This window comes from Capsaspora owczarzaki, assembly GCF_000151315.2.
Source record: "Capsaspora owczarzaki ATCC 30864 unplaced genomic scaffold supercont2.11, whole genome shotgun sequence".
NCBI classification, from domain to species: Eukaryota; class Filasterea; order Ministeriida; family Capsasporidae; genus Capsaspora; species Capsaspora owczarzaki.
Window position 1 is genome coordinate 658,963 of NW_011887302.1, and position 26,475 is coordinate 685,437.

Below are 26,475 nucleotides of genomic sequence, written 5' to 3' on the forward strand. Positions count from 1 at the left end.
TTTCCATACAAGAACGTTTCAATCCGAGCGAACGAAAATTCCCCACTCGTCTTTTTTTTTTTTTTTTTGTAAATTTCCTTCATTCACATACATTCAAGCACAAAACACCATCCATGGCACCCCCGGCTGCTGCGACTTCCGGCTCTGCGTTCGGCTTCAAGGAGACGTTTGCTCTTGCTGATGATCGCGAGCGCGCCCTCGGCGAACTCGTAAGCGCGCGTTTTCGCCACTATGGATTGGAATTGGAGCAGGATGACGTGCTGTATTTTTTTATTTTTTTTTTTTTTTTTTTTGTTCGCCTTCAACGGCTTCCACTATGATAATGATGATGATGATGATGATGATGATTTTGTTGGGTCGCTCACTCCAGCCGTTTTGTTTCCGGATTTGTTTGTTTCTTGTTTCTTGTTTTGTTTGGGTTGATTCTGTTTCCGGGCCTGTGGCGCTCTGCGTTGGTGAACAGATCTGTAAGTTTGTATTCCTATTGAAAAAACAATGGCGAACTTTTTTTTTTTTTTCGTTTTTTTTTTTTTTTTTTTCGTTTTTTTGCGTTTTTTTTTTTTTCGTTTGTGGGACCAAACGAGCGACGACACTCATTCTCTGAAGCAGAATCAAAAGCCGATTTGGCATTTGACTAACGAATGTGGGACCAAACGAGCGACGACACTCATTCTCTGAAGCAGAATCAAAAGCCGGCACCTGAATTTGGTGAAAGTCGGGTTTTGCGCACTCACTCAATGCACTGCGCACTTTCAAAAAAAGCGGTTGTTCAAAGTCACTCGTTTGGATGGAATTGCATTCATCTAGTTGCAGTATTTGTGTGCGTGTGTGTGGGGCTTGCCACTCGTAGCATCTAAAACTACGCTCAGTGTCGGAAAAACTCACGCATGTTGCCTCAACGTTGCTCCCAACAGCCGGCACTGAGGACTACTATGTCTACCACCTCCAGCACTTGCTCAACATTGGCAAGGTAATGAACCGTCCTGTTGTCCACGTTTGGTTATTTTGGTACTGCTTTTGAGGTGAAAATGGCTCAATTGTTGTCGAACGGCATTTCGACAGGGTAACTCGGAACGCGCCGACAAGCTCTTTGCCGAGTTCGCCGAGCACTTCCCCTACTCGGACCGCAAGAATCAACTCGAGACCCGCAGGCACTTGCTCAGCTTTGACGGCGACTCCAAGCCGCGCAAGGAGCGTGCTGTCGAGTACCTGCGTGACCAGCTCAACACCTACTTGTATCACGAGCGCCAAGTGACCGCTGCCTCAGAGCAGGCTGCTCCCGCCAAGTACCCCTCCGTGTTGGATTCCGAGTTGCTTGATACGAAGGCTCTTGCCAAGGTGAGTGTTTCTTCTTCTTCTTTTTCTTCTTCCTTTTTTTTCCTTTTTTTTGCTGTTTGCTGCCGCGTGCTCCATCTCAGTCGATGTATCTCACTCCACGAGCAACATTTGTTTTTTGTGTGTAGACCGCCATGGACGAATGCTCGAACTGGAACATGTCCTCATTCAGAATGCCTGAGGCCGTCGAGTATGTGGCGGAGCACCTTTCCGACAAGGTCGTTTCCCAGTGCTTGCGCAAGGCCGTCGAGTCCATGAAGTACGCCGACTTTCCGGGAGCGTTCGAGCTCATCAAGGCTGAGCTGACCCCCAACGACTTTGGCAACCGCAGCATTCATGCTCAGCTGCCGCAGGGCTCGCTGGATGCGCTGAGCAAGGCGCATCCATCGCTGCTCAACCACTCGCGGTTTGTTGACGTGTATCTGTCCAAGCTGCGCCCTGCGGCGGACGTCAACCTGGACCTGGAACGCTCCGAGCGCGAGGCCTACATTGCGCGGCTCTGGGATTTTGTCATCCTGAAGCTTGGGCCGACCTTCAATGCGCTCAAGGCCAATGTGTACCTCATGGCGCTTCAATTTGATCGCGAAGTGAACAAGTACGACAGCGTCAAGTTCATCGAGTATCTCAAGCTCCCCAAGCGCACCCGCATTGCGAGTTCGCACTACCACTCGAGTTTCAAGGACCAGAGCTGCGTTTTCAACACGGGCGTGTCCATGTCGGAACCGTACATCCCGACGCTTCGTGACGATACCGAGATTGTGTCTGATTTTCTGTACCACTTTTTCTCGCAGCCCGAGTGCAAGTCGTTCAAGCCGTACGACATGTACTTGGACCAGCAGTTTTTGGTTCGCCAGTACGCCATGGCCAGGATCACCTCGGGTGAAAGTCTGTCTGACTCTTCCTTGACGCCCTCGGAAGCGCAAGAGTTGCGTGACCGCGTCGACCTCGAGTTTGCCACCAACAAGACCCACTTTTCGCCCGGCGATGTCGTGGAGCTGCTCGTGTACACCAAGAACATTGACCAGCTGATTCTGAAAGAGTACGACATCAACACTCGCAACTACTACCAGAGTGAAAAGTCGGAAGTCGGCCCCTCCATCAACCTCGACGGCATTGTCGCCAATCGCGAGACGGTGCACAAGTTCACCGAGCCGCCTGCGCGCCGTGTTTTGCGCAAATTCCAGTTCCCCAACCTCGTCCAGCGTGGAGTCCATGTCATTGAGCTCATTGGCGCCGGCTTGTCAGCGCGTGCGATCGTGCGTGTCGGGAGCCTCACTGTGGTTGAGCGCCGCGGCGTTGCCGGCCATGTCTTTTCCGTGCTGGATGAGAAGGGCGCTCGCCTCTCAGACCGCCTCAGCATCAAGATTGGCAACCAGACGTACGAGCCCGAGTCTGAGGCTGATGTGAGCCAGGTTGCCGCGACCTCGTCCTCGGCGGCCATTGCTGCTGGGGAGATTACCGTGCCGTATGCCGCCTCCACCTCTCAGCAAGCCATGCTCGTCACCCACGACAACTTTACGACCCTTGTGAACTTTACCCATTGCAACGAGTCGTACGACTTTTCGGCGGCATTCTTGCTCGAGCGCGAGTCGCTGATTGCAGGCAACCGCACCGCCAAGGTCCTCATTCGCCCGCAACTCTTCCTGAACAGCCTTCCCATCTCGCTCAGTGTGCTCGACACGGCGCAGACACAGCTCATCGTCACGCTCACGGACGACGAGTCCGTGCCAACCGTGCGACGCCTCGGCAACATTCGGTTCAAGGACGACGAGGAGCTGGTGCACGAGTTTGCCGTCGCTGATGGCATTCGCGAGGTCCGTTTCGAACTCACCTCTGTGGTGCAGCACACCAACGGCTCGAGCAAGTCTTCCGTGTCCGCATCGGACACGCTTGCCATCAACACCTCGGACGCCTCCAGCCAGGTCGAAGACATCCACCTGCGCTTTAGCGGTGACGAATACTCGCTGCACGCCATTGGCAAGGGTGGCGAGCCTCTTCCCAAGCGCGTCATTTCGCTCGAAATTGCACATGCTCTTGTGACGCGGTCCATCCACGTTTCGCTGCAGACGGATGCCAACGGCGCCGTCTCCCTCGGCCCGCTCAATCATGTGCTGTCGGTCTCTGCGAACATTCCTGGCATTTCTCGTTCGTTTGAGCTGCCGCGTGACTCGGTTCTGCTGCCCCCGATCGTGCACGCGAAAGCTGGTGAGAATATTCTCGTCGCCCTTCCGTCCTCAACGTCCAGCAAGCAGGCTCACTCCTCCGTCATCTCCTGCAGTGTGGAGCGCGCTTCGCTGCTGTCTGTCAAGGGCGACCGTGTCATTTCGGACGTGTCCGCCAAGGTGCGTGTGGATCGCGAATCGGGCTACTTTGTGATTGCCGGTCTGCCGCGCGGCGATTACATTCTCCGCATCCGATCCCCGTGCCTTCCGAATGTGGCCACTGTCGAGGTGAAGGTGAGCGACGGCCGTGTTGCCGGAAACAAGCTGATTGGTGCGACGCGTCATCTGCAGCTCCCCCGCAAGCGCCAGCCGCTCCAGCTTGCCGTTACGTCTTACGACCATCGCACAGGCCTGACCCTGAAGGTCACCCATGCGTCGTCCAAAGCCCGCATTCACATTTCGCGCCCGCAGCTCGTGTCTGATCAGACCCTTTCCTCCACGGCGCCGAATGCCAGCCGCTCATCTCTCGCGGCCACAGACGTTTCTGTTCCTGCCTCCCAGTACACAACTGCGAAGAAGCTGGGCGAAGAGCAGCAGTACATTATTGACCGCAAGTACGCCAAGCGCTTCCCCGGCAACATGCTCCAGAAGCCGTCGCTGCTCCTCAACCCGTACGCTGTGCGCAAGGCCGATTCGCGCAACCAGGACGCTCGCGCCGGAGACCGTCACGTTGGCGAAGGTTCTGCTGCCAGCATGCATGCCAAGAAAAACCGCCTCATGGGCAAGCGCGAGCGGAATGTGGCCGGCAGCGGCAGCGATCCGAATCTCGATTTCCTGACCACCGCAGTGCAAACCCTCACCAATCTGCGCCCAGACCCGACCACCGGACTGATTCACGTCTCGCCTGACGTGCTGGCGCAGTGCGGCCTGGGTGATCGCATCGTGTGTGCCGCCATCGACGACGAGGAAGTGGTTGTGCGCCACGCAATCGCGGCGCCAGCCAACTCGTCCCTCAAGACCAAGGACCGGAGCCTCGCGGACGCTCTTGCCCCCACGACGCACTTTGTGGAGCAAAAGGAGGTGGCGACGGTGCAGGCCAATGAGAGCTTTGTGGTGCAGAACATTCGCACCAGCAAGATTGAAGTGTACGATTCGCTCGACAAGGCCTACCGCCTGCTTTCTGCCATCTCGAACTCGTCGCTGCTCCAAGAATTCAACTTTGTGCTCGAGTGGCCAACCTTGTCTCAGGAGACCAAGCTCGCCAAGTTTTCGCAGTACGCCTGCCACGAGCTTGCCTTCTTCCTGTACAAGAAAGACCGCCCGTTCTTTGACTCGGTTGTCCGCTCGTACTACTCCAACAAGAAGGAGAAGACATTCCTCGATCATTGGCTGGTCGGGCACGACCTTTCGTGGTTTTTGGACACGTATGCCTACTCGCGCCTCAATGTTGTTGAGCGCATCCTGTTGGCAGAGCGCGTTGCTGCAGAACGCGGTGTGGTCGCACTCAACACCAAGCACGGAAGTGAACTCGTCCCTGTTGATCCGGAGCGCTGGAGCTTCCTGTTCAAGGCTGCCATTCAGGGTGGATCGATGGACGGAAACGACGAGCCCCCGCCGCAAGAAGCGGTTCCAATGGAGATTGAGTTTAACAGTATGAGTGTTGGCGGCGGCGGCGCTGCCATGCGTAGCCTCGCTCCTTCCATGTCGTTTGGAGCCCCCGCCCCCATGGCAATGATGGCGCGCGGCGGACCTCCGATGATGGCCAAACGGATGGCTCAGCCAATGATGATGATGGCCGCTTGTCCGCCACCTCCGCCTCCTGGCATGGCCATGATGGCTATGGACGAGTGTGAAATGGCGGCCGATGACTACGCCGGGGGCTATGACGAAGACTCTTCCGATATGGAGGAAGAGGCCAAAGAAGCATACTCGGAAGGCGGTCATCAGGGAGCGGCTCCTGATGACGACGATGGCGAGCGAGACCTTCGTCGTCGTGTCACTGGCAAGCAACGTGCGCTCTTCCGCCGTCCCCCTCCGACCGAGGAAGTAAGGCCACTCAAAACTGATGGGGAAGTTTCAGGGGGGGGGTTTGTTGGGTTTTTTGTTTGCTTTTGGTTTCGTTGCAGTGCTTTTGTTATTTCGTTGTTTTGGAGGTTGCTGAATGTGTTCTTGTGTCCTTCATCCCCTTTTCTGCATCCCCTAGTACGCGGAAAACAACTACTACAAGATTGCCAAGGACGCTCACAACGCCAGCCTCATCACCCCGAACGCTTTCTGGAGCGACTATGCGGCGTTCGTCGAGCGCAGCAAAGCCGGCGAGGCGTTCGTGTCGGTCAACCTGGCCTTGGCGACGCGCTCGCTGACCGAAATGCTGATGGCGCTGGCAGTGTTGGACGTCCCGTTCACGCCAGCGCAGCATGAGCGTCAGTACCAAGGCGAGCAGTTGACCTTGCGCACACGCTCTGCTGCCATCATTTACACTCGTCAAGTTCGCGAGACTCCCCGAGACCCCGCTGCACCCCCAGTGCAGGCGTTCGTCAAGTACTTTGACCCGAACGAGCGTGAGGGCTACGAAGGCAGCGAGCGTGTTGACAAGTTTGTCACCCAATTCCTGAGTGGTTCAGTGTACGGAGCGCAGGTTGTCGTGACAAACCTGTCGGGCTCGACGCAAAAGGTGGAGGTGTTGCTCCAAATCCCACAGGGCGCCGTGCCTCTCCAGGATGGCTTTTTCACGCGCACTCGCCATTTGCAAATTTCGCCCTACTCGACCAGCACTTGCGAGTACCAGTTCTACTTCCCCAAGCCCGGCACTTTCACGCACTACCCGCCTCACGTCACCAAACGTGGCCGCCTGCTGTCGTACGGCGACGCCGCTCCGCTTGTTGTGCAGGCCACCAAGACAGTTGTCGACCAGACGAGCTGGGCCAACATTGCGGCGGATGGCACGCTCGAGAATGTCGTGGCCTTTTTGCAGACTCAGAATCTGGGCCGTGTTGATCTGTCCCTGATTGCGTGGCGCATGCGCGAGAGCAAGCCGTTCCAGGAGATTCTTTCAGTGTTGCGCGCTCGTCGTGTCTTTGACCACTCGCTCTGGGGCTACAGTTTGCAGCATTTTGACTTGATTGCCCTGTCCGAGTTGCTGCAGCACTCGCCTTCAATCATTGCCCAGGTCGCGCCTCGCCTGACAAGCACCCTGCTCACCTTCACGCTCGAAGACCGAGGTGAGGCGCAGATGCTCGAGTACCATCCGTTCTTTACGCCTCGCATCCACCAGCTCGGTCGTCGGGACATCTTCAACGACTCGCTCAAGGCCGCGTATGTGTCGTTGCTCAATGCCATGGTCTGCTGCGCTACGCCCACCTCCGCAGACCTGTTTGCCCTGACGTACTACTTGCTTCTTCAGTCGCGAATTGAGGAAGCAATCTCCACCTTCGCGGCGGCACAGCTGCGTGTCAAGGAAGAGGAATCGCGATTGCTTGCCATGGCAGCGGGCGGCACCAGCTCGAGCAAGTCCAGCAAGGCGGGCCAATCGTTGGCCCCTCCTCCCGGTGCCGGTGAGCACCAGCTCGTTGTTCGTCGTCGCCCTTCTTTCAGTGCCATCCCGTCCTCGTTCATGCGTCTGCAGCGTGAGTATCTCGAAGCCTACCTCGACTTCTACAACACACAGCCTGATGTGGCGCCTCTGACTGTGGCCCGCAAGATCTGTGCCGAGCACAAAAACCACCCCATCGCGCGTTGGCGCAGCAAGTTTGCGGACATGGCTCGGCAGATTGACGAGTACGATGCTGCCATGCGTGGCGACAGCAGCTCGAGCAGTGCGGTTGCTTCCCCGACTCGCAACGTTGAAGGCGATGAAGCTGGCAACATTGAGCGCCAACAAGCACAGCTGGCTTCGACCGATGCAGTGCTCAACTTGGAGATTGCTACCGACGGCACCATCACGATCGAGGCTCGCAATGCCAAGGAGCGCTCGGGCGAGCTGCGATTCTACCCCAGCGACGTTGAGTTGCTCTTCTCAACCAATCCTTTTGTGCGTGCCACAAGCGCAGCGTTTGCCTACATTAAGCCGCATCTTACTCTGCCCGTGTCGCTCCCCGCTACGGGCAGTGCAGTGACGGTGGCTTTGCCGAAGGAGTTGCTGAACGGCAATGTCTTTGTTGAGGTTGTTCTGGGCAACTTGTCCAAGTCCACCATGTTCTACTCGAACGGCCTCACGACCCATCTGATGGAGAACTATGGCCAAGTCCGCGTTGTAGAGCGTGCCTCCAAACGCCCGATTGCGTCGGCGTATGTCAAGGTCTACGCCAAGCTCAACGACGGCACCACCAAGTTCTACAAGGACGGCTACACGGATCTTCGCGGTCTGTTTGATTATGTTTCCCTCAGCAACGACGTGTTTGACTCTGTGAAGAGCTTTGCGGTTCTGGTCATGTCGGACAAGTTTGGCAGCGTTGTTCTGGAAGCGTCGCGCCCACTGGCGTAAAAAATCGGGCAAAGGCGACTTGACTTGGTTTTTTTTGTTTCAAGTGTGCATGTTTTTTGATGTGCTTTGTGTTTCCGCGTGTTGTTTGGTTTGTGAGCATGCAGATTCTGGTTGTCCAACACTTTTCAAAATTGACGTGCTTGTTCAATTCGTTGCCTTTCCATCTTCCAGAATCAACCGCCAAATTAACCCCTCGCCTCTTTGCTTGAAGACTAACCAGATTCGCTGAAACATTTCGAACAAAAAAAAACACGTAAACTGTTCGCACACAAACAAAAAAAAAAAAAAGCAAGTGTCAACCAGAACATGAAACTTCAGTTTGGTATTGCATTGTATTGTATTGTATTGCATTGTATTGTATTGTATTGCATGCACTGTCCAGTCAATATCGCTCTCGCTTCAGCTATTGCTGCTGGGGTCGTTCCTCGCGGCCATCGGGGAAGCGAGCAAAACGCGCAGGATCGCTGCCATGCACAGGGCCGTCGGATGGCCAGGGCCAGCCGCCAAAGCGTGTTCGACGATAATCTTGCATTGCCTGGGAGATTTCGGCGTGTGTGTTCATGACGAACGGTCCGTGCTGGACGGTTGGCTCGTTCTGAGCTCGCCCTTGTAGAAGCAGGCACTCGACCTCCGTGTCGCCCGTGTTCTGGAGCACGACAGATGCAGACGCGCGCAAGTCGCATGCAACGGGCTTTTCAAGCGTCCGAGTGTCCACGACGAGTCGCCGACCGCTGAAAAAGAACAATCGGCGGTTGGTGTTGGCGTGCGCGGCAGCAGGGAGGGTCCACGACGCACCCGGAGCGATCTTGATTGTCCAGACCGCGACGTCGTTGCCAGCATCCGCCGCCCACGAGTGCGGTGGCGGTGCCAGCGGTGCACTTGCGCCTTCCAGCGCGCCGGCAATCACGGACACGTGAGTGGTGACCTTGCCGGCGTCGTCGCGAAGCGTCAAGCTCGGGATGGACTCTGCCCAGAACATGGTAAAGTGCGGCGGGACGTTCTTTGACTTTGCAGGCAGGTTTAGCCAGATCTGGAAGAGCTCGAGGTGGTTGCTGCCCGTCGCGTTGAGCATGGGGAACATTTCAGAGTGGACAATGCCACCGCCGGCAGTGAGCCATTGGACGTCGCCGCCGCCAAAGCGAGCGCTTGCCCCGAGCGAGTCCGAGTGGTCAATGCGACCCTTGCGCACAATGGTGATGGTCTCGAAGCCCTTGTGCGGGTGGCCTGGGAACCCGGGGACGCCCTGCTCGCCGTGGTACATGCTCCAGCCGTCGCGTCCGCTAAAGTCTGAGCCAATGTTGCGCCCGCGCAGTGCGGCAGGGTCGAAGCCAAACGAGGCGTTCCCAGCAGGGTACTTGTCGTCGTGGTGGACGCAGAAGAGGAACGGGTCGAGGGTCGCCCACGGCATGCTGAGTGCTTGGACGGCGAGGACTGCCGATGCTGCTGCTGCGGTGCTGGTCGACATTCTGCTGCTGTTAGTTGTGGTTGTGGTGGTGGTGATGCTGTAGGGTTTGAATGAAGGTGGGAGAGTGGGTGGAAGCGTGCTGTTGGCCAGAGTGCGAATGGCAGATTGCGCAAACCTCCGTGTTGAATGCGCGATCAGAAGCAGCGACGGCGTTTTCAAAGAAAGCAAGAATACTGGAAAGTAAAGAGTACAAGTGAAAAAATAAAAAGGAGACTGAAGTGTGTCGAGTTTGGCCGAGTTTAGAGTGAATGACGAGTGAGTTTGGAGTGAAATTGAAAATCACGGAGTTGTGCCCTCAATGCAGCAGCACTTCGAATCAACCGCCCCCCTTTCAGTTTTGTATAGATCTACTTTAACAAGAGAGAGAGAGAGAGAGAAAGAGAGAGAGAGGTGAGACCTGACTTGATTCAACTTTGAATTGCAGCTGAAGCATCTTTGTGCTTGTTCCATCCAATCCATTGACTTTTTGTTCCATTTTTCCATAATTGTTGTTCTGAGTTTCAATGCATGTTCAGTCGTCCTTTCTCACTCACTCTCGTTCTCTCACTCTCGTTCTCTTTCCCTTTTTTTTTTTTTTTTTCCTATCCATCCATGCTTTCTCGTTCGGTCGCTCTTCTCGCTGCGTCGTCCCGCGTCGCCGCGCGCTCTGGTAACCCATCCACCCATCCATCTCTTCTGATCTCCATCTCTCTCTCTCTCTCTCCATCTCTGGTCTCTGGTCTCTGATCTCTGATCGCTCGCTCGCTGTGTCTTCCATGCGGTTGAAAAACAAGAGATCGTTCATCAAAATCGACCTCGTGGTTTTTTTTTTTTTCTTTTTTTTCAATCTCATTCAATCTTGCTTCCAGCACCGCAGCACCTTCGCTCTTGTCTTTCTCTCTTGTCTTTCTCTCTGTCTGGCTTTGTCTCTTGCTTTGATCGCATCAGTCGATCGTAGCTGCATTCGTCGCTCCTGATCCCCTCTTTTCAGTTCTTTCCTTCCTTCCTTCGTCTCGTTCGTCTCGCACCATCCTTTCGCTCACCTCAGCGTCGTCCCTCGATGCATGTTCACTTTTTCCCCTCTGCAAACAGCGCTCCGATCGCACTCGACGGCCGCTGCTCCGGCTGCTGCTCAGGCTGTAAAGAAGGCCGCGCCGCTCTTCCGCTACCAAGACCTCTTCCCCGCTGGAAAGGACAAGACCACAGAGTACCGCAAGCTGCCCGTCGGCGAGGGTGCCGTCAAGGTCGTCGAGGCTGCGGGACGCAAGGTGCTGCAGGTCGCTCCCGAAGCCCTCTCCACCCTGACCCAGCAGGCAATGATTGATATTGCACACCTGCTGCGACCAAGCCACCTCCAGCAGCTCTCCAACATCCTCAAAGACCCCGAGGCGTCGGACAACGACCGCTTTGTTGCTCTGCAGCTGCTCAAGAATGCCAACATTGCCGCTGGCATGATTCTGCCTGGCTGCCAAGACACGGGCACGGCCATTGTCATGGGCAAGAAGGGCCAGTACGTCTGGACTGAGGGTGCTGACGAGGAAGCCATCTCGCGCGGCGTGTTTGAAGCCTACGTCAAGCGCAACCTGCGTTACTCGCAAGTCGCTCCCCTCGACATGTACAAGGAGGTCAACACTGGCTGCAACCTCCCCGCCCAGATTGATCTCTTCGCCACCGAGGGTGACGAGTACAAGTTCTTGTTTATGGCCAAGGGTGGCGGCTCTGCCAACAAGACGTACCTCTACCAACAGACCAAGGCGCTGCTCAACCCAAAGTCGCTCGTCGCCTTCCTCGATCAAAAGATCCAGTCGATCGGCACGTCGGCCTGCCCGCCGTACCACCTTGCCATCGTCATTGGCGGTCTGTCCGCAGAACAGACGCTCAAGACTGTCAAGCTCGCAAGCGCGCGCTACCTCGACAACCTGCCCACGTCCGGCAACGAGCTCGGCCATGCCTTCCGTGACGTCGCCCTCGAGCAGGAGGTGCACGCACTTTGCCAAAAGACTGGTATCGGCGCACAGTTTGGCGGCAAGTACTTTGCCCACGACGTGCGCATCATTCGCTTGCCCCGCCACGGCGCTTCGTGCCCGGTCGGTGTGGGCGTGTCCTGCTCTGCCGATCGTCAAGCGCTCGGCAAAATCACCAAGGATGGTGTCTTCCTCGAGAAGCTCGAAACCGACCCCAGCAAGTACCTGCCTGAAATCACGGAAGAGTCGCTCGGCGGTCAAGTCGTCCAGGTGGATCTCAACCAACCCATGGACCAAATCCGTGCCACCCTGTCCAAGTTCCCCATCCGCACCCGTCTCGAGCTGACTGGCACGCTTGTGGTTGCCCGCGACATTGCTCACGCCAAGATCCAAGAGCGCATTGAAGCCGGTCAGGGCATCCCGCAGTACATTCGCGATCACATTATCTACTACGCTGGTCCCGCCAAGACACCCACTGGTTATGCCTCTGGTTCCTTTGGCCCAACTACTGCCGGTAAGTTTACTTTTTTTGGTTTGGTTTTCTCCCGTCTTTTCTTTCTTTTCTTTTTCTTTTTTTTCTTTTTTCTTTTTTTCTCCGCAAAGAACAGTCTTTCTGTGACGAAATTTTATCCAAGATATTTTTATTATGAGCATGAAAGATGCCGTGAAATATCAACATGCACTACCATCCGAGACTTGACTGTTCTTTTCTCTCCCCTTTTTTTGTTTCCCGCTTTGCTGTTTCTTTCTCCTCTGTTGATTTGTAACTGACTTTACTTTACCCCCTATCTTCTTCCCATTAGGTCGCATGGACTCGTATGTCGATAACTTTATGAAGCTCGGCGGAAGCATGATTACGCTCGCAAAGGGCAACCGCAGCAAGGGCGTCACCACCGCTTGCAAGACCCACGGCGGCTTCTACTTGGGCTCCATCGGCGGCCCTGCTGCCATTCTTGCGCAAAACTGCATCAAGAAGGTTGAGGTGCTCGAGTATCCCGAGCTGGGCATGGAAGCCGTCTGGAAGATTGAGGTCGAAAAGTTCCCAGCGTTCATCGTTGTCGATGACAAGGGCAACGACTTTTTCTCCAAGTGGCAACCCAAGGAATAAAACTGTGGCCTCATCCCGCGGTTTTACGAATGTGCAGATGTAAATGATCGATTTTTTGCTTTTTCCTTTTTTTGTTTTTTCTGAATTCCATGTTATTTTCAATGCATTTTTTATTCTCCCGTTTATCGCTTCAACCAACTGCAGTCGAACATCATTGCGCATGCTCTAGTTTCCTCCAGTCAGTCCTGGCGAAAACACATTTTTCTGTCGACGAATCTCTGCCAGGACAGCCACGCGGTGTTGGCGGATCGCTTCAGGCTGGCCTGGTACCAGTACCAGAGCGTCAAATGTGCCGGCATGCACGCGAAAGTACGGGTTCCAAGCCAACTCATCAGTGATGGTTGACGGGATGGAGCCTTCGCGCCGAGCGAGCCGCTCCTTTGCTTTGACGGCTCCCTCCTGAGTTTGGCCAAGAGTGTATCAGAGTATTGGTGAGAAGGGGTTCAGAATGTGAAAGTAGCTGCAAACCAGTTGTTCACTGCCATTCTTACCACAGCTTGTGCGTTGCTGGGCTCCAAAACGGCGACAAAGTCAAGATTGGGGCTCGCATACTCGTGACCAGGCCAAACAAGCGTCGAGCCACTCAACTCTCGCAGGCGCTCCATGGCCAGGTACATGTCAGCGGGGGTGCCCTCGAACATCTGGCCAGAGCCGCCAACAAAGAGGCAGTCGCCGGAAAAGATGGATCCGGGGTGTTCAGGCGCTGCTGGTTGCAAATGATAGACGATGTGGCCAGGAGTATGTCCTGGCGTTGAGATGCAATGAATGACGAGCGCTGGCGGAGTGACAGATGCTTCGTGCGCTCCGACGTGCACGCCCGCACTGGAAATGGTCAAAACATCGCCGTGCGACACGGGGTGGGTCAGGGACGGAATGTTGTCCGTCGGTGAGCCAACAATGGCAACGCCTGGGAAGTGCTGTGCCATGTCCCAGTTGCCAGCAGAGTGGTCGTGATGCTGCAACAGAACCACAAAAAAACCAAAATCAGACAAAAATCAGACAAAATCAGACAAAAACAGACAAAAACAGACAAAAACAGACAAAAACAGACAAAAACAGACAAAAACAGACAAAAAACAGACAAAAACGTGCGGTAGCACACACACAAATTCGCCTGCGGAACAATGCGTCGACAGCCGACAAGCGCCGCATTGCCATTGCAGATTTGGTGTACCTTGTGAGTTGTGAGGACTGCAAGCACCTTGACATTGGCCTTTTCGATGGCTGGCAGAATGGACGCCGGGTCTGCCGGGTCGACGACCACCGCATCTCGCGTCTGGTTGTTCAGAACGACATACGTGTAGTTGTCCTTCCTGTTGGGCACAACGAGCACCGTGTGCAGTCCGCCTGGGATTGGATACTCGAACGGGTCGATGATCGGACCGCCAGTTTTGGCCGCCTTGCGCAGCTGGTAGCGGTGGTAGTAGTAGCCCGCGGACGACGTGTAGAACGCGTACCTGCGCGACGACGATGGACGGTCCATGCAACAACAACGACACACATTCAATACTTGTCAATACTCGTTCATCACAACAGATATAGATTCAAATACAATTGTCAGCTCAGCACAGAGTCGAGGGCTCACATTGCGTCAAACAGCCAACCCATGATTGAACAATTGGAAGATTTTGGTTGATTGAAAGACTGAAGCGGCTGTTCTTGTTGTTGCGCTTTTGGTTTTATTATCAGTCAAGCATCAATCATTACGCATTTGACCTCTGGTAGACGAATACACTGAGACACTGAGACACTGGTCGTCCCCGTTGTTGTTTTGGGTTGTTCTTTGGTTTCATCATTGCTCAATCGATCAAGCATGATGCGTTTGACCTCCTCCAGATCTAATGCACCGATACTCTGATAGATTGATACACTAAGACTCTGATCTGAGACTCTGAGACTAAAAGAAGGCTCACTCTTCACCTAACAAAGAGAACAAAGCCGCAATGATCCAGCCGCGTGCAATGCGAGCGCGATCAGCGTCTGGTCATGCTGCCCGTCATGCTGCTGCTACTACTACTACTTTGGCGACATTGTCGTCGTTGGTGGTGCTCTGCAGCCTCATTGCAGCCGGCGACAGTGTTCTTGGTGAGTTTGTGTTCTACGGCAGTGTTCTACCGCTCAACTGCCCCGTGTGGCTGCCGCTGTTGTTGTGTCCTTCCCATCTCCCCCCCCCTTACCCACCACCTTCATTACGCCGAGAGAAAGAGATGAGCGAGATGAGCGTCGTGCTGTGTTGCTTGGGAGGGGATGTTTGGTTGGTTTGGAGTCACGCAAGATCAAAAAAGCAAAGCAAGAGGGCGAATATGATGAGAAAGGAGCGCGGGAGATTGGGGGTGGGGGGGGGAAGGTGAAGCGTGGTGGAGAGAGAGACAACTGAGGCCTTGATTAGGAAGAAGGGGGGGAAGGGAAGGGTGTGGAAGCGAGGGGTGTGCAGGGCAGGGCTGGAGCGAATGGCAATGGAGCGAGCAGCAGAGAATGGCCCGCAAACCGAATCCCAGCGACCCCAAAGCATGAGACAGAGAGACAACGAGAGGGACGCAGACATGCATCCTTGAAAGGGAAACTACAAAGCAGACCCAATCGCATACAACGTCGTGAGCATAGAAGGCACGAATGTCAAAAAGAGAGAGAGATCAGACGTTGTTGCATTGTGCGCGCCACTGAAGAACAGCGTCATGAGAACGAGACGAAAAAAAAAGAAGAAGAAAAAAAAAACCACAACAACAACAAAACAATATAAACAAAACCGGCTTTCATTGCACAAACCAAAGCGAGATACATAAGCGATACATGGGGAAAGCAAAAGCAGCACTGTCAGAAGTCGATCAAATCAGCAACAGCGGGTAGGCAAAGCTGGACGAGAACGTCATCTTCATCACGAGGAGGAGGGGGAAAAACCGGCAAAATTGCTTGTTTTGGGCATTTTCTGATTTTCCAGCTTGACTGAACGGTCTGCAAAAAATGAACACTTTGATGGAAATGAAAATGCTCTCACTGACCTGTTTTTGTCTTGGTACTTGTAGTCTGCACTCCGCCAACAGTGACATTCGGAATCTCATTGTTCACCATCAAGTCCAACGCAGATGCACAGGCTCTCAGCGGATGCACGCACATCAATGGCTCAATCGCTCTTGGAGGTATCTTTGCGGATGTCTGCACGCTGCAAGACATTTCGCCACTATCGAGCATTGTCGAGATTGACGGCGCTCTGGCTTTCAACAATTGCCCAACTCTGGCCGACATTTCACCTCTGGGAAACCTGCAGCGCATCACTGGCCGAGAAACAATCTTTGGTAGTACGTTGCGAATGGTCGGGTCAACCCTGACCACGCTGGCACCCCTGACCAGTTTGAACGCGGTGAGGAACAGGTTTATCAGGCAATCTGTTGTATGGTGAATGCCATTGCGTTGACTTGTGTGAGCTTCGGCCTATTTGGCGACTGGTAGATTGAAGCTGGCTGCATTCTCTTTTCGACCAACAACAACCTGGTGTCCATCGAGATTTTAGCATCCGTCACCAGCTGGAATTTCCGTCACAACCTCACTTGCATCCAAATAGATAACTGTGACGCGCTGCAGTCGTTGAATGGCCTCCAACATGTTGAGGAGGTTTCTGGCGCTGTGATCATCACCAGCAACGCTGTTCTTCAGCAATTGTCGCTGACCTCGTTGAGGAATATTAACGGCACTGTGCGTTACAGCACACCCCTCAACTCGACCACTACGTTTGCTTTGGCGATTTCGGACAACCCCATAATCAAGTCGCTGTCTGAGCTTTCTCATCTCCAGTTCATTTCGGGAGATGTCGAAGTGCGTGGAAACGACTTGCTTTGCTATGCGCCCACGACAGTCTCTTGGAGCACAATCATGACTCCAGGCTCCTACGCGTCATTCGCCAACAACATGCTCAACTCTGCTTGCGGTAATGACTTTCTGCAGTGTGCACTTTCTGGAGGTGCTCGACTGTTCCTTGGCTGATTTTTTTTTTTTGTTTTGTTTTTCTGTGTTTTTGCTGCAACCACAGCCGCTAGCGTGAGCTCTGTGATTCGGGCCAGCCTTTCTTCGATCGCGTCTGTCTCATCCGTCCTCCAAATCTCCTCTGCCACACCAGTTCCCGGCACCGGTGGACCTACTCTCAATAACAACAATGGCGGTGGCGCATCGTCGTCTGCGGCCATTGGCATCGGTGTTGGTGCAGCCGGCGGAGCTCTGCTGATTGCCTTTATCGTCATCCTGGTTCTCGTCCGCCGTCGTAACGAGCGCAACAAGCATAATCTGTCTCTTCCCAGTCAAAACGGACGCGGCTCGACAATCTCCAACATGTCAAACGTGTCCAACGTTTCAGCATCCGCCTTCGAACTCTCCGGTTACCCGGCGTCCAATGCCTACTTTGCCGGAGCAGATGGCAAGTACTATGAGATTGACGTCGAGAATGGTACGAGTACTATCTATGGTCGCAGCGCAGCAAGCATGGCGTATGAAATTTCTCACATTTGTCCGGTTTTGTGTTTTTTCTTTGGCCTGTCTTGGCTGTGTTGTGACTTTCGCGAGTAGCTGCTGCGATTGACGTGACTCCCCTTGCCGACCTTGAGGTTTTGCCTGGAGACGTTACGGTGAACGAAAAACGCATGCTGGGCGAAGGACATTTCGGCCAAGTGTTCCTCGGTCAGCATGCCGGGCAAGCAGTGGCTGTCAAGATTCTTAAAGGTGCGCGATTGTGACATGGTTTCCACCACGAATGGAGCGACGCGTCGCTGAAAACACTTCTTCTGGTTGGATTGCTGATTTTTCGTATTGTGTCGTTTCTTCAACTTTGGCAGACCCCACACACAACGTGGATACATTGCGCGACTTTATTGGCGAGGCGCTGGTCATGAAGCCGTTCGCCCATCCCAACGTGCTCCGACTGGTCGCTGTGTGCACGAGCGCAGTCCCACAAATGCTGGTTCTCGAGTTTATGGCCGAAGGTGATCTCAAGACCCTTTTGCGCGCTTCCCGTCCAGAGTTATCAACACGGGTAATGCAAGTTTCTGTCTTGCCAGCAACAAACAGAAAATAACTGGCCTTTGTCTCATTTTTATATGTTGGCATGTTCGTGTTTCCACGACACAGCGAATGGATTTGACAGACAAACACTTGTTGCAGTTTGTTGCGCAAGCGTGCACCGGTCTCGAGTATCTACATGCACTTCGATTCATTCACCGTGATATCGCCGCACGTAATCTGCTCGTCGATAGCATGCTCTGTGTCAAGATTGCCGATTTCGGCTTGTCCCGCGAGCTGATCGACTCGGATTACTACCGCCGAGCACATAAGAGGTATTGTTGTTCATTGTGATGTGACTGATTGAGGAACGTTGGGGTTTTTTTTTTTTTTTTTTTTCGCTTAGTCTATCTTGATTTTGTTTTCGCCCTTTTCATCCCCTGTGGCTCACCGCTAAACTTGCCTCGTGTAGAGCGCTCCCCGTCAAGTTCTTGGCTCTGGAAACGCTTCGTGATATGATTTTCGACATTCGCTCGGACGTTTGGCAAATGGGTGTCTGCATCTGGGAGATTTTCGGTTACGCCGAAGCTCCTTGGCCCACCGTTGCCCCTCAAGACATGAAATCTGTGCTCACTTCAGGCCAACGGTTGGAACGGCCAGCGCATTGCAAGGACGACGCGTAAGTGCTTTGGTGTGGGAGGTGTGAGTCGTGTTTCAGTTGTTCAGTAATTCAATGGTTTGCTTTTGTTTGCAGATACGGACTTTTGCAAAGTTGTTGGCTGGCGAATCCCGACCATCGCCCGACGGCCGGAATGCTCCGAGAAGCCTTCCAAAGCATGGTGGATCGTGCATAGCCGGTTTTATTGTGCCTGTGTTGTGAACATGGTGGTTGTTCGCCGGTTGTTGTTGTTGTTATTGTTGTCGTCGTCGTCGTCGTTTCGTTTCGCTTTCATCCATTATTTGAATTGTGTGTTTTCGTGTACCATTTTCTTCTTCTTTTTCTTCTTCTCATTTTTTAATGAGACTCAAACAAAACTAATGAAACAAACAAAAACAGAACACAAGCTTTGCATCTAAAACATCACAACTCTCGCTTATGCCAGCTTTAACTTGGGCTTCTTCAGGAAGCGGAGTGCGAGGTAGGCAAAGAAGCGATAGACAACGGTGAGCAAGATCAAGATGCCAAAGTTCTCCCAGACTGAGGTCGATCCAACACCGAGTGTAGTGAGAATCTTGTCGCCAGTGTCGAGGCATCGATACGAGATATTCGGGTTGCAAGTGAAGGTCGAGTCGGTGAATTCGTTCAGCAGCAGCGATTGATAGCCCCAGTAGAGGAAACTCAACTAATGGCAGAAGAAGGAGAAGCAGAAGTAGTAGAAGAAGAAGAAGCACAAGCGAGTCAGCCAACAACAAAAAAAGCAAACCTCCGTTTCATCATAAAGCAAATTCATCCACCCAGGTCACGCACCTTCTGGAACGTGTACGTAAATCCAGCCCAAAGGTCATCCAAATTGATGTACAAGCCGCTGAAGAGCAGGAAGGCAATCGTAATGATGGGCGCGATGGCGTTTGCAACGGCGAGACTGGGAGCGGCAGCAGAAACGACCAGACCGAGCGATTGCGCACAGATGATGACAGCCACGACGTTCGCGACGAACGTAAAGAAGGCTGCAGCACTCGAGTTCAAGCCCATCAACCAGTAGATGATTGTCGCGTAGATGACTGGAATGGCCATCTGGACGGGGAGTTCAGCCAAAGACTTTGCCAAGAAGTACGCACTCACGCGATACGCGCCGCTGGAGCGCTCGCGGAGAAAGACACTCTTTTCCGATTGGAACATCATGACGACACCCAGCATGCCACCAAACGCCTCTGTCAACAGTCCAAAAATCCAAAAATCAAGCAAAAAACAATGTGAGTCGGCACTGGTCTGAAACCAAAAAAAAGAACTGCCAGAAGCAGAAAAACAGAAAAAAGCATGCACTGATGGGTAGGGAGAAAAAACCTTACGGTTGATCAAGACAAAGAAGAGCGCGCCTTGACGGTTTTGAATGGCATTCTGGTCATGGCCCATTTGGAAGAACACAAAGCCACCAAGGAACGCCATGATCAGGGACTGGACAAGTGCAGCAATCGTGACACGCTTCTCGCGCAGAAAGTTCATTGTGGCACGTCGGTAGAGCACAAAGAACTCCATCAGCCAAGGAAGATTCCACTGAGTGTGCTTGTGGCTCTCTTCGACCGCATCCACTCGATGGGACTTGGAGCCACCAAGAAGCTTGTCAACCTCCGCTGTGGCCTCGATCGCGAGGTTCGACTTTGCGTACTGTTGGTGGAAGAAGGCCACACGCTCGCGGCTCGCCTCTTCGGCCTCCGTGTTGCGCGTGTCGACAGTGACAATGTCGAGGAAAAAGTCCGAGCAGTTGGTCAAGGGCGGGCACTCGTAGCCCAGCTTGCTAAAGTACGAAACAGCGTCCAAGGCCGGTCCGTAAAAGACGGGCGCGCCTTGCGACAGCAGCAGCAGCTTGTCAAAGAGGGCGTAAATGTTGTACCGAGGCTGGTGGATGGTGCACACGACTGCTCGGCCTCCCTTCGCGACTGCGCGCACCGTCTCCATGACGTGGAAGGCAGTGAAGGCGTCGAGACCACTCGTTGGCTCGTCTGTTGTGACAGAGGGGACAACAATTTTTTCACAAAGTGAGCAAGCCTTTTCAAAACAACACCTCCGTCATCCGAGTCACAAAACAGCGACTCCACCGTACCGAGGAAGAGCAGCTTGGGATTGGTAATGAGTTCGACGGCGATGGCAATGCGCTTGCGCTCGCCGCCAGAGACGCCCTTGCGCTCGGGACCACCGATGCGCGTGTTGACGCATTGCGACAAACCGAGCTGGCGAATCAAGTCCATGGCGCGTTGGATCTTGTCCTGGGTGGTGTACTTGGAGGGCATACGCAAGAGCGCTGCAAAGGTAATCGTCTCCTTGGTCGTCAGGTTGGGGAACATGAGATCGTCCTGCTCGACATAGGCACTTTGGCGACGGAAGCTCTTGTTGCGCGCATGTCCGTTGAGGGCAATGAAGCCGCCAATCTGTCCGGTGATGTTGCGACCCGCGAGTACGTTGAGCAGGGTCGTTTTGCCAGCACCGGAAGTACCTGTGCAAACGCAAAAGTTAGGCAAACCGCTTGCTGTCGTTTGGGGGCTTTTTTTGGGGGGGGGGTGTGCTTCATTTTTTCGCTGTACTGACCCATGATGGCAATCATCTGGCCAGGCATCACAGCGCCAGTTTGCTCCTTGAGAATTTCCTTGACAATCTTTTCCTTCTTGCGCACTTCAGTGACAGAGTATGTCAAGCGGTTCCATGACAGCGCAAAAGGGTTGGCTGACGACTTGCGAATCTCCTCACGGACGCCCAGGTGTCTGTAGATTGTTTCAAAGTGTGCAGCACAAGGTGAGTTGGGATGAATCCAAACATAGGATCGCAGTTGGCTGTTTCCCCCTGCTTTGAAATTTCCGCATGGGAGTGTGATTGTTTGTTCTCATGCATGGGGGGAACAATTCCAGTGCATGTGTCTGTTGGTTCGAGGGTCGAAATCTGAGCTATTCTTGGCAAGGTCGAAGCCGAGTCGCCGGCTCGGAGTGACGCTGATCGTGTGACATCCCGCAAGCATTGTGTGCCATATCGCTTCGTTGGTCATTTTGCCACTTTCAAGGTTTTTCCCCGACAAGCGAAAAAGCAGTGGGAAAGTTGACATGTTGGACGTAGAGTTACGCAACAGCGGACTGAGCGGCCGCGTGACAATTCAGCGACCATCGAGTGCCCAACCGCCTCCCCCTCTCCCACCTGCTCTTGCTCTCACTCTGTCTCTTGACAATCCATCCGCCTGCCATATGCATGTTCACTGGGCCATTTCACCAGTCAACACGATCACTCATTTTCAAACGGAGATTTAAAGAAGCGGGAGTAAATCTTCCGCTTGCTCTTCGCTTGCTCACTCACCCGAGCTGCAGGTGGTTTGTGGCGGCTCCATTGCCACTGCCGGCAGCATTGGCAGGTTTGTTGGCTTCGCTGTCGTCCTCCTCCTCGTCGTCGTCGTCGTCGTCGTCGTCCGGTTGGAACGGGATGACCAGCTCCTCGCCTGGCGTGGGGCGTGTGGCCAGCTCAAACGACCGGCGGAACTCGTCAGCGCCGTTCGCGCGCTCCTGTTGCACGCGGAGCATTGCTGCTGCTGCTGCATTGTCGTTGAAGGAGAGCTGTGGGTCAGAGTCCATGTCTGTCACCAGAATGGCCACGCTCGAGTCGCTTCGATCTGCTGCCATGACTGAATGAAAGAATAGAAGGAAAAAGAGAAGGAAAAAGCGAGACTGAGGCAATCACGACAGCCGCACGTTCGGGGAAATCCTGCTTCGAGTGGTTGCATCATGAACAACAAGATGAACAACAAGATGAATAAAAACACAAAAAATGCGGCGCTTTTAGGTCAAGCGGAGGAATCAAAAATGCAAGCCAACAAAAACGAGCACGACGACGACGACGACGACGAGTCGAAAGTGCGGAAGAAATCCATTCGCATGGCGGCGCAATTCGGTGGGAATTCCCAGTCACCGCATGTGGAGGTGCCTTGGGGGAAAACAGAGCGAGCGAGAATTTGGTCATGTCTCTGAAATGAGGTGCGGACTCGTGAAAGGCGAGAAACGTCGGAGGTTGCGTTATCAGATTGAAATCAACCGGCAGAGTCCAATCATGATCATTTGGGATCAACTGTGTGTGTGAGCGCGGACTTTGCTATGATTGCGAAACATTCGGTGAAAACATACTGTACGTTGTGGCTTTCAGTGCTATCACTGCTTGTGCTATTGAGCGATCGACCGCGTCTTGGTTTTGCATTGGATTTTCAATACGAAAACTCCTTTCATCTCGATGCATTACTGCATGGCTTCCATTTTGGTACAATCTCACCTCACCAAAGTCATCAGTCCATAATTCACCCCCTGCTCATTCAATGTCTCGCAGACCAGCGCCGGACGGTGAAGGTGCGTTCATTTGGTTTCCCGCCTTTTTTTTTTTTTCTTCTTCTTCTTCCCGCCCTTTTTCCAAATCTCTGCTCGCTTTGCGTTGTTTGCTGCTCTTCTCCGCTCGCCTTCCCCGCTCTCCATCGCGCTGTTTTTGCAACCTTCACATCTCGACACTGCTTGTCATGCGTCTGCAGCGCCAGTGCATGGGGAGCTCTGGGATGCGTGCTGTTTCACCCCATTGTTGCTCACTCATCCCTTCCCTCTATTCCCTCTCCTTTCCCATCACACCCCCCCACATCATGCTCAATCCCCCAACTCATCAGACAACCACTCGTCCAAGCGCCACCAGGCGAGCCGCGACGACAGCGACGGCGAGAACGACGAGTCCAATGCCATGGCACACAAGCGCAATGCTGCCGCACAGAGCGTCCTGAAGCAGCAGCTGAAGCGACAAAGCGAGGACGTCTACATGACGGGATCGATTGTGCGCGTCAACATGATTGACTTTGTCACGTACTCGAGGTGCGAGGTCTTCCCGGGTCCCCACCTGAACGTTGTCATTGGGCCCAACGGAACGGGCAAGTCGACCATCATCTGCGCCATTGCCATTGGGCTGGGTGCGGACGTCAAGCTGCTGGGCCGACAGGAATCCGTCAGGCAGTACATTCGGCGCCACGACGGGGTCAAGTCGGCCACGCTTGAAGTCGAGCTGTTCAACCCAGACGGCAACAACTGGATCATCCGTCGGATTATCGCGCTCAGCCCCAGCCCCGAGAGCCAATTCTTCCTCAACAACAAGAGCGTTACGCACAAGGAAATTCGCGAGCTGGTTGGCAAGCTCAACATTGACTTTAACAACCGCACGCAGTTCTTGCCGCAGGATCGCGTCGTCGAGTTTGCCAAGCTGTCGCCGGAGGAGCTGTTGCTGACCACCGAGCGTGACGTGAGCGACAATGAGACGCTGTACAACCAGCACATGGAGCTGTGCAAGCTGTTCAAGGACCGTCAAGACATTGAGAAGCGCCTGGAGGAGAACTCCAAGGAGCACCTGCTGCTGCAGAGGAAGAATGCAGAGCTTGAACAGCAAGTTCGGCAGTACGAGGACCGAGAGCAGTACCGCACCCAGATTGAGCTCATCCAAAAGAAGCGCCCATGGGTCGAGTACGAAGCTGCCCGCTCAGTCTTTATTCAGAACAAGGAGCAGCTGACTGCTGCCAAAGAAGAGCTGCGCAAGCTCGACACCGCCCTCAATCCCGTTCGTGCCAAAATCACAGCCCTCAAGGGAGAGCTCGCCTCGCACGACAGCGCCCGACGCGCGCTCACACTGGAGTCGACTGAGCTCGAAAAGAAGATCCGCGCCAAAGGCGAAACCATGGACACTGAGTTTGACAAATTGGATGCTGCTGCCAGCCGATTCAAGTCGCAGCGTTCTTCGCAGGAGCAGCACCAACAGGTGGCGGTTGTTCTCCAACGAGAAGTGAGTGCAGGGGTAGAAGCCGAGTTGTGTGTCGATTGGACGCTCATCTGTTTTATTTCATGTACTTACCTTTTTTTTTTCTCTCTCTCTCTCTCTCTCTCTCTCTCTCTCTCTCTCTCTCTCTCTCTCTCTCTCTCTCTCTCTCTCTCTCTCTCTCTCTCTCTCTCTCTCTCTCTCTCATTTCCAATTGTTTTGGATTGTGACCAGATTGCTGGCTTGGAGCAGCAACTCGCCGACATCCGCGATGATGTGGATGTGACGCCAAAGCTTGAAAAACTCAGCATCAAGTTTGCAGACATTCGTGAAAAGTTGGCGGGACTCAAGTCGCAGCGTGCTGGTACGCAGCAGGAAAGCTACGAGCTGGAGCGGCAAATCAAGACGCTTCAAGGTCGCCTCCAGACCATGAACAGCGTGCGCGCGCGTCGTCTTGAAAAGCTTCGCCAGCTGGAACCTGAAACCTGCCGAGCGCTGGAATGGCTCGACAAGAACCGCGCCAAGTTTTCAGGCGAAGTCGCGGAACCCATGATGCTCTCTCTGACGGTTCGCAACCCCGAGCATGTTGATATGCTGGAGAGCTGCATCCGCAAGTCCGACCTGACCTCGTTCGTGTTTGAGCGACGAGATGACATGAATCTCTTTCTGCAAGAAATGCGGGGCCAGCGTCTTCTCGTCAACGCCTGCTCGCCGGATCCCAAGCCCCTGACAGCGTATCGAGCCAACATGAATGACGAGAACTCAAAGCCGCTCAAGGCCTTTGGCTTTGTCGATTTCCTCCTCAACTTGTTCGACGCTCCCGACCTGATCAAGAAGCGCTTGTGCGACACGAGCAATTTCCATGATATTCCGTTCGGTGACAACCGCGTTGAGCAGCATCGCCAGCTGGTGGTCGAGAAGGCCGGCTTGCGGAATTTTGTCACGGCGCAGCGCAAGTACCAAATTCACACGTCAAAGTATGGCGATCAATCCACCACCACCAAGATCACCAACCATCCGCCCGCCCGGTATCTGAGCAACCAGGCGAGTTCGGGCGAGCAAGATCGTCTCGCGAGCGAACTTGCCGAGGCGACCGCGAGTCACGCCTCGCTGGACAAGGAGCTCAGGGGATTGGTCGAGAAGGAACGCGCGATGGCCGAGGAAGAGTCGAGTTGCATCGCCGAGCGTGCCAAGCTCCAGCAGCAACGCAACGCTCGAAAGACGCTTCAAAACACCATTGACACGCGCAAGGCCCGCCTTGCCGCTGCTCGCAGATCAGCCCAGGAAGCGGAACGCGAAGCCAACGAGGCGCACGCTGCCGTTCAACGTCACAACTCGCGCCGTGCAGCTGCAGCGATCGGGCTGCAGCGTGAGAGCGAAACCATTATGGATAATGTCATGCGTCGTGCCATGGCCTCTCTGCGGACTGCCCAGATTCAAGCCGACTTGGAGGTTCACGAAGGCATGGAGCGGCAGCAGAGCGAAACGCTGACTGCGGCCCGCAACGAAGTCGAGGCCCTTCAACGTGCGGTGAACGAGGCCAAGACCCGCGCTTCCGCTTTGCTCGACCTCGCCAAGGTCAATCCCATCACTGAGGAGCTGCAGCAAAAGTTTCCCCTCTTCCCTGCCACGCTGGAGGAGCTGGATGCGCTGCTGCACCATTACCAGGCGCTTGTCGATTCCAATCTGAGTAACGATCCGGGTGTTGTGGAGCAGTACAAGCAGCGCTCTGATCGTATTCTCGATTTGCAGCAAAAGGTTGACAAGCTGCGCGCGGATGTCCAGGACTTTGAGAAGAACGAGAACAAGCTCAAGGATGACTGGCTCACGCCGCTGCAAGAGAAGGTGCAAAAGATCAACGTTGCGTTTGGCAACGGCTTCCAGCTGCTCGGCTACTCTGGTGAAGTTACGTTGCGCACGGACGCGGATTACAGCAAGTATGCGATCGAGATTAGCGTCAAGTTCCGACAGAGCGAGAGTTTGATGCGCCTGACGGCCAACCATCAGAGCGGTGGTGAACGCACCGTGTCCACGATGATTTACCTCCTGTCGCTGCAACAGCTGACCAAGTGTCCCTTCCGCATTGTCGACGAGATCAACCAGGGCATGGACCCGACAAACGAGCGTCGCATCTTCCGCCAGGTCGTGCATGGGGCCTCCGCGCCAAACACGGCGCAGTGCTTCTACGTGACGCCCAAGCTCCTTCCCAACCTCGACTACAACGAGAAGGTCCAAGTTCTCTGTGTTTACAACGGCCCGCTCAGCGTGCCGTGCGAGCAGTGGGATGTTGCGCGGTTCATCCAAGCCGCCCGTCAGCAGAAGCAAGTGTCTGCCCGGTGATGATGGACCGGTGATGGGATGTGATTTTGTTGTTGGTTTGGTTGTGTTTTTGGTTGTTTATGTGCGTGTTTTTGTGTGTGTGTGTGTTTTTTTTGGTGACGGATTGATTAAAGTCTTGTTTTTGCGAATTCGACTTGCTTTGAAAGATTTATGTGCAGTTGGTCCAATGCGATTCAACCCTCAAAACTGCTTC

The 26,475-nt window shown here is 54.0% G+C and overlaps 7 protein-coding genes across 7 annotated transcripts; 4 read left to right on the plus strand and 3 right to left on the minus strand.

Moving 5' to 3' along the window:
- Positions 1–63: 63 nt before the first annotated feature.
- CAOG_06416 (hypothetical protein) lies at positions 64–8,170 on the plus strand. Its single transcript, XM_004345115.2, has 6 exons — positions 64–209; positions 464–467; positions 915–970; positions 1,063–1,338; positions 1,464–5,543; positions 5,701–8,170. The coding sequence occupies exons 1-6, from the start codon at positions 114–116 to the stop codon at positions 7,978–7,980; spliced, it is 6,792 nt and encodes a 2,263-aa protein (XP_004345165.2). The 5' UTR covers positions 64–113; the 3' UTR covers positions 7,981–8,170.
- Positions 8,171–8,300: 130 nt separating this feature from the next.
- On the minus strand, positions 8,301–9,691 carry CAOG_06417 (pirin domain-containing protein domain-containing protein). The gene has a single exon (XM_004345116.2). It carries the CDS (start codon positions 9,443–9,445, stop codon positions 8,384–8,386), a length of 1,062 nt encoding a protein of 353 aa, XP_004345166.1. The 5' UTR covers positions 9,446–9,691; the 3' UTR covers positions 8,301–8,383.
- Positions 9,692–9,965: 274 nt separating this feature from the next.
- On the plus strand, positions 9,966–12,646 carry CAOG_06418 (fumarate hydratase). The gene is made up of 3 exons (XM_004345117.2): positions 9,966–10,094; positions 10,517–11,902; positions 12,192–12,646. Exons 1-3 carry the CDS (start codon positions 10,037–10,039, stop codon positions 12,494–12,496), a joined length of 1,749 nt encoding a protein of 582 aa, XP_004345167.1. The 5' UTR covers positions 9,966–10,036; the 3' UTR covers positions 12,497–12,646.
- On the minus strand, positions 12,584–14,138 carry CAOG_06419 (hydroxyacylglutathione hydrolase). Its single transcript, XM_004345118.2, has 4 exons — positions 14,082–14,138; positions 13,671–13,953; positions 12,988–13,452; positions 12,584–12,895 (listed from the first exon to the last, which is right to left on the minus strand). The coding sequence occupies exons 1-4, from the start codon at positions 14,102–14,104 to the stop codon at positions 12,662–12,664; spliced, it is 1,005 nt and encodes a 334-aa protein (XP_004345168.2). The 5' UTR covers positions 14,105–14,138; the 3' UTR covers positions 12,584–12,661.
- A 270-nt stretch (positions 14,139–14,408) lies between these two features.
- CAOG_06420 (hypothetical protein) lies at positions 14,409–18,538 on the plus strand. Its single transcript, XM_004345119.2, has 9 exons — positions 14,409–14,581; positions 15,520–15,854; positions 15,944–16,418; positions 16,521–16,931; positions 17,051–17,203; positions 17,317–17,513; positions 17,609–17,814; positions 17,952–18,158; positions 18,234–18,538. The coding sequence occupies exons 1-9, from the start codon at positions 14,440–14,442 to the stop codon at positions 18,331–18,333; spliced, it is 2,226 nt and encodes a 741-aa protein (XP_004345169.1). The 5' UTR covers positions 14,409–14,439; the 3' UTR covers positions 18,334–18,538.
- CAOG_06421 (hypothetical protein) lies at positions 18,454–21,872 on the minus strand. The gene is made up of 6 exons (XM_004345120.2): positions 21,477–21,872; positions 20,724–20,896; positions 20,242–20,631; positions 19,490–20,140; positions 18,948–19,351; positions 18,454–18,822 (listed from the first exon to the last, which is right to left on the minus strand). Exons 1-6 carry the CDS (start codon positions 21,794–21,796, stop codon positions 18,574–18,576), a joined length of 2,187 nt encoding a protein of 728 aa, XP_004345170.1. The 5' UTR covers positions 21,797–21,872; the 3' UTR covers positions 18,454–18,573.
- Positions 21,873–22,460: 588 nt separating this feature from the next.
- On the plus strand, positions 22,461–26,410 carry CAOG_06422 (hypothetical protein). The gene is made up of 3 exons (XM_004345121.2): positions 22,461–22,510; positions 22,816–23,969; positions 24,177–26,410. Exons 1-3 carry the CDS (start codon positions 22,480–22,482, stop codon positions 26,280–26,282), a joined length of 3,291 nt encoding a protein of 1,096 aa, XP_004345171.1. The 5' UTR covers positions 22,461–22,479; the 3' UTR covers positions 26,283–26,410.
- The last annotated feature ends 65 nt before the right edge of the window (positions 26,411–26,475 follow it).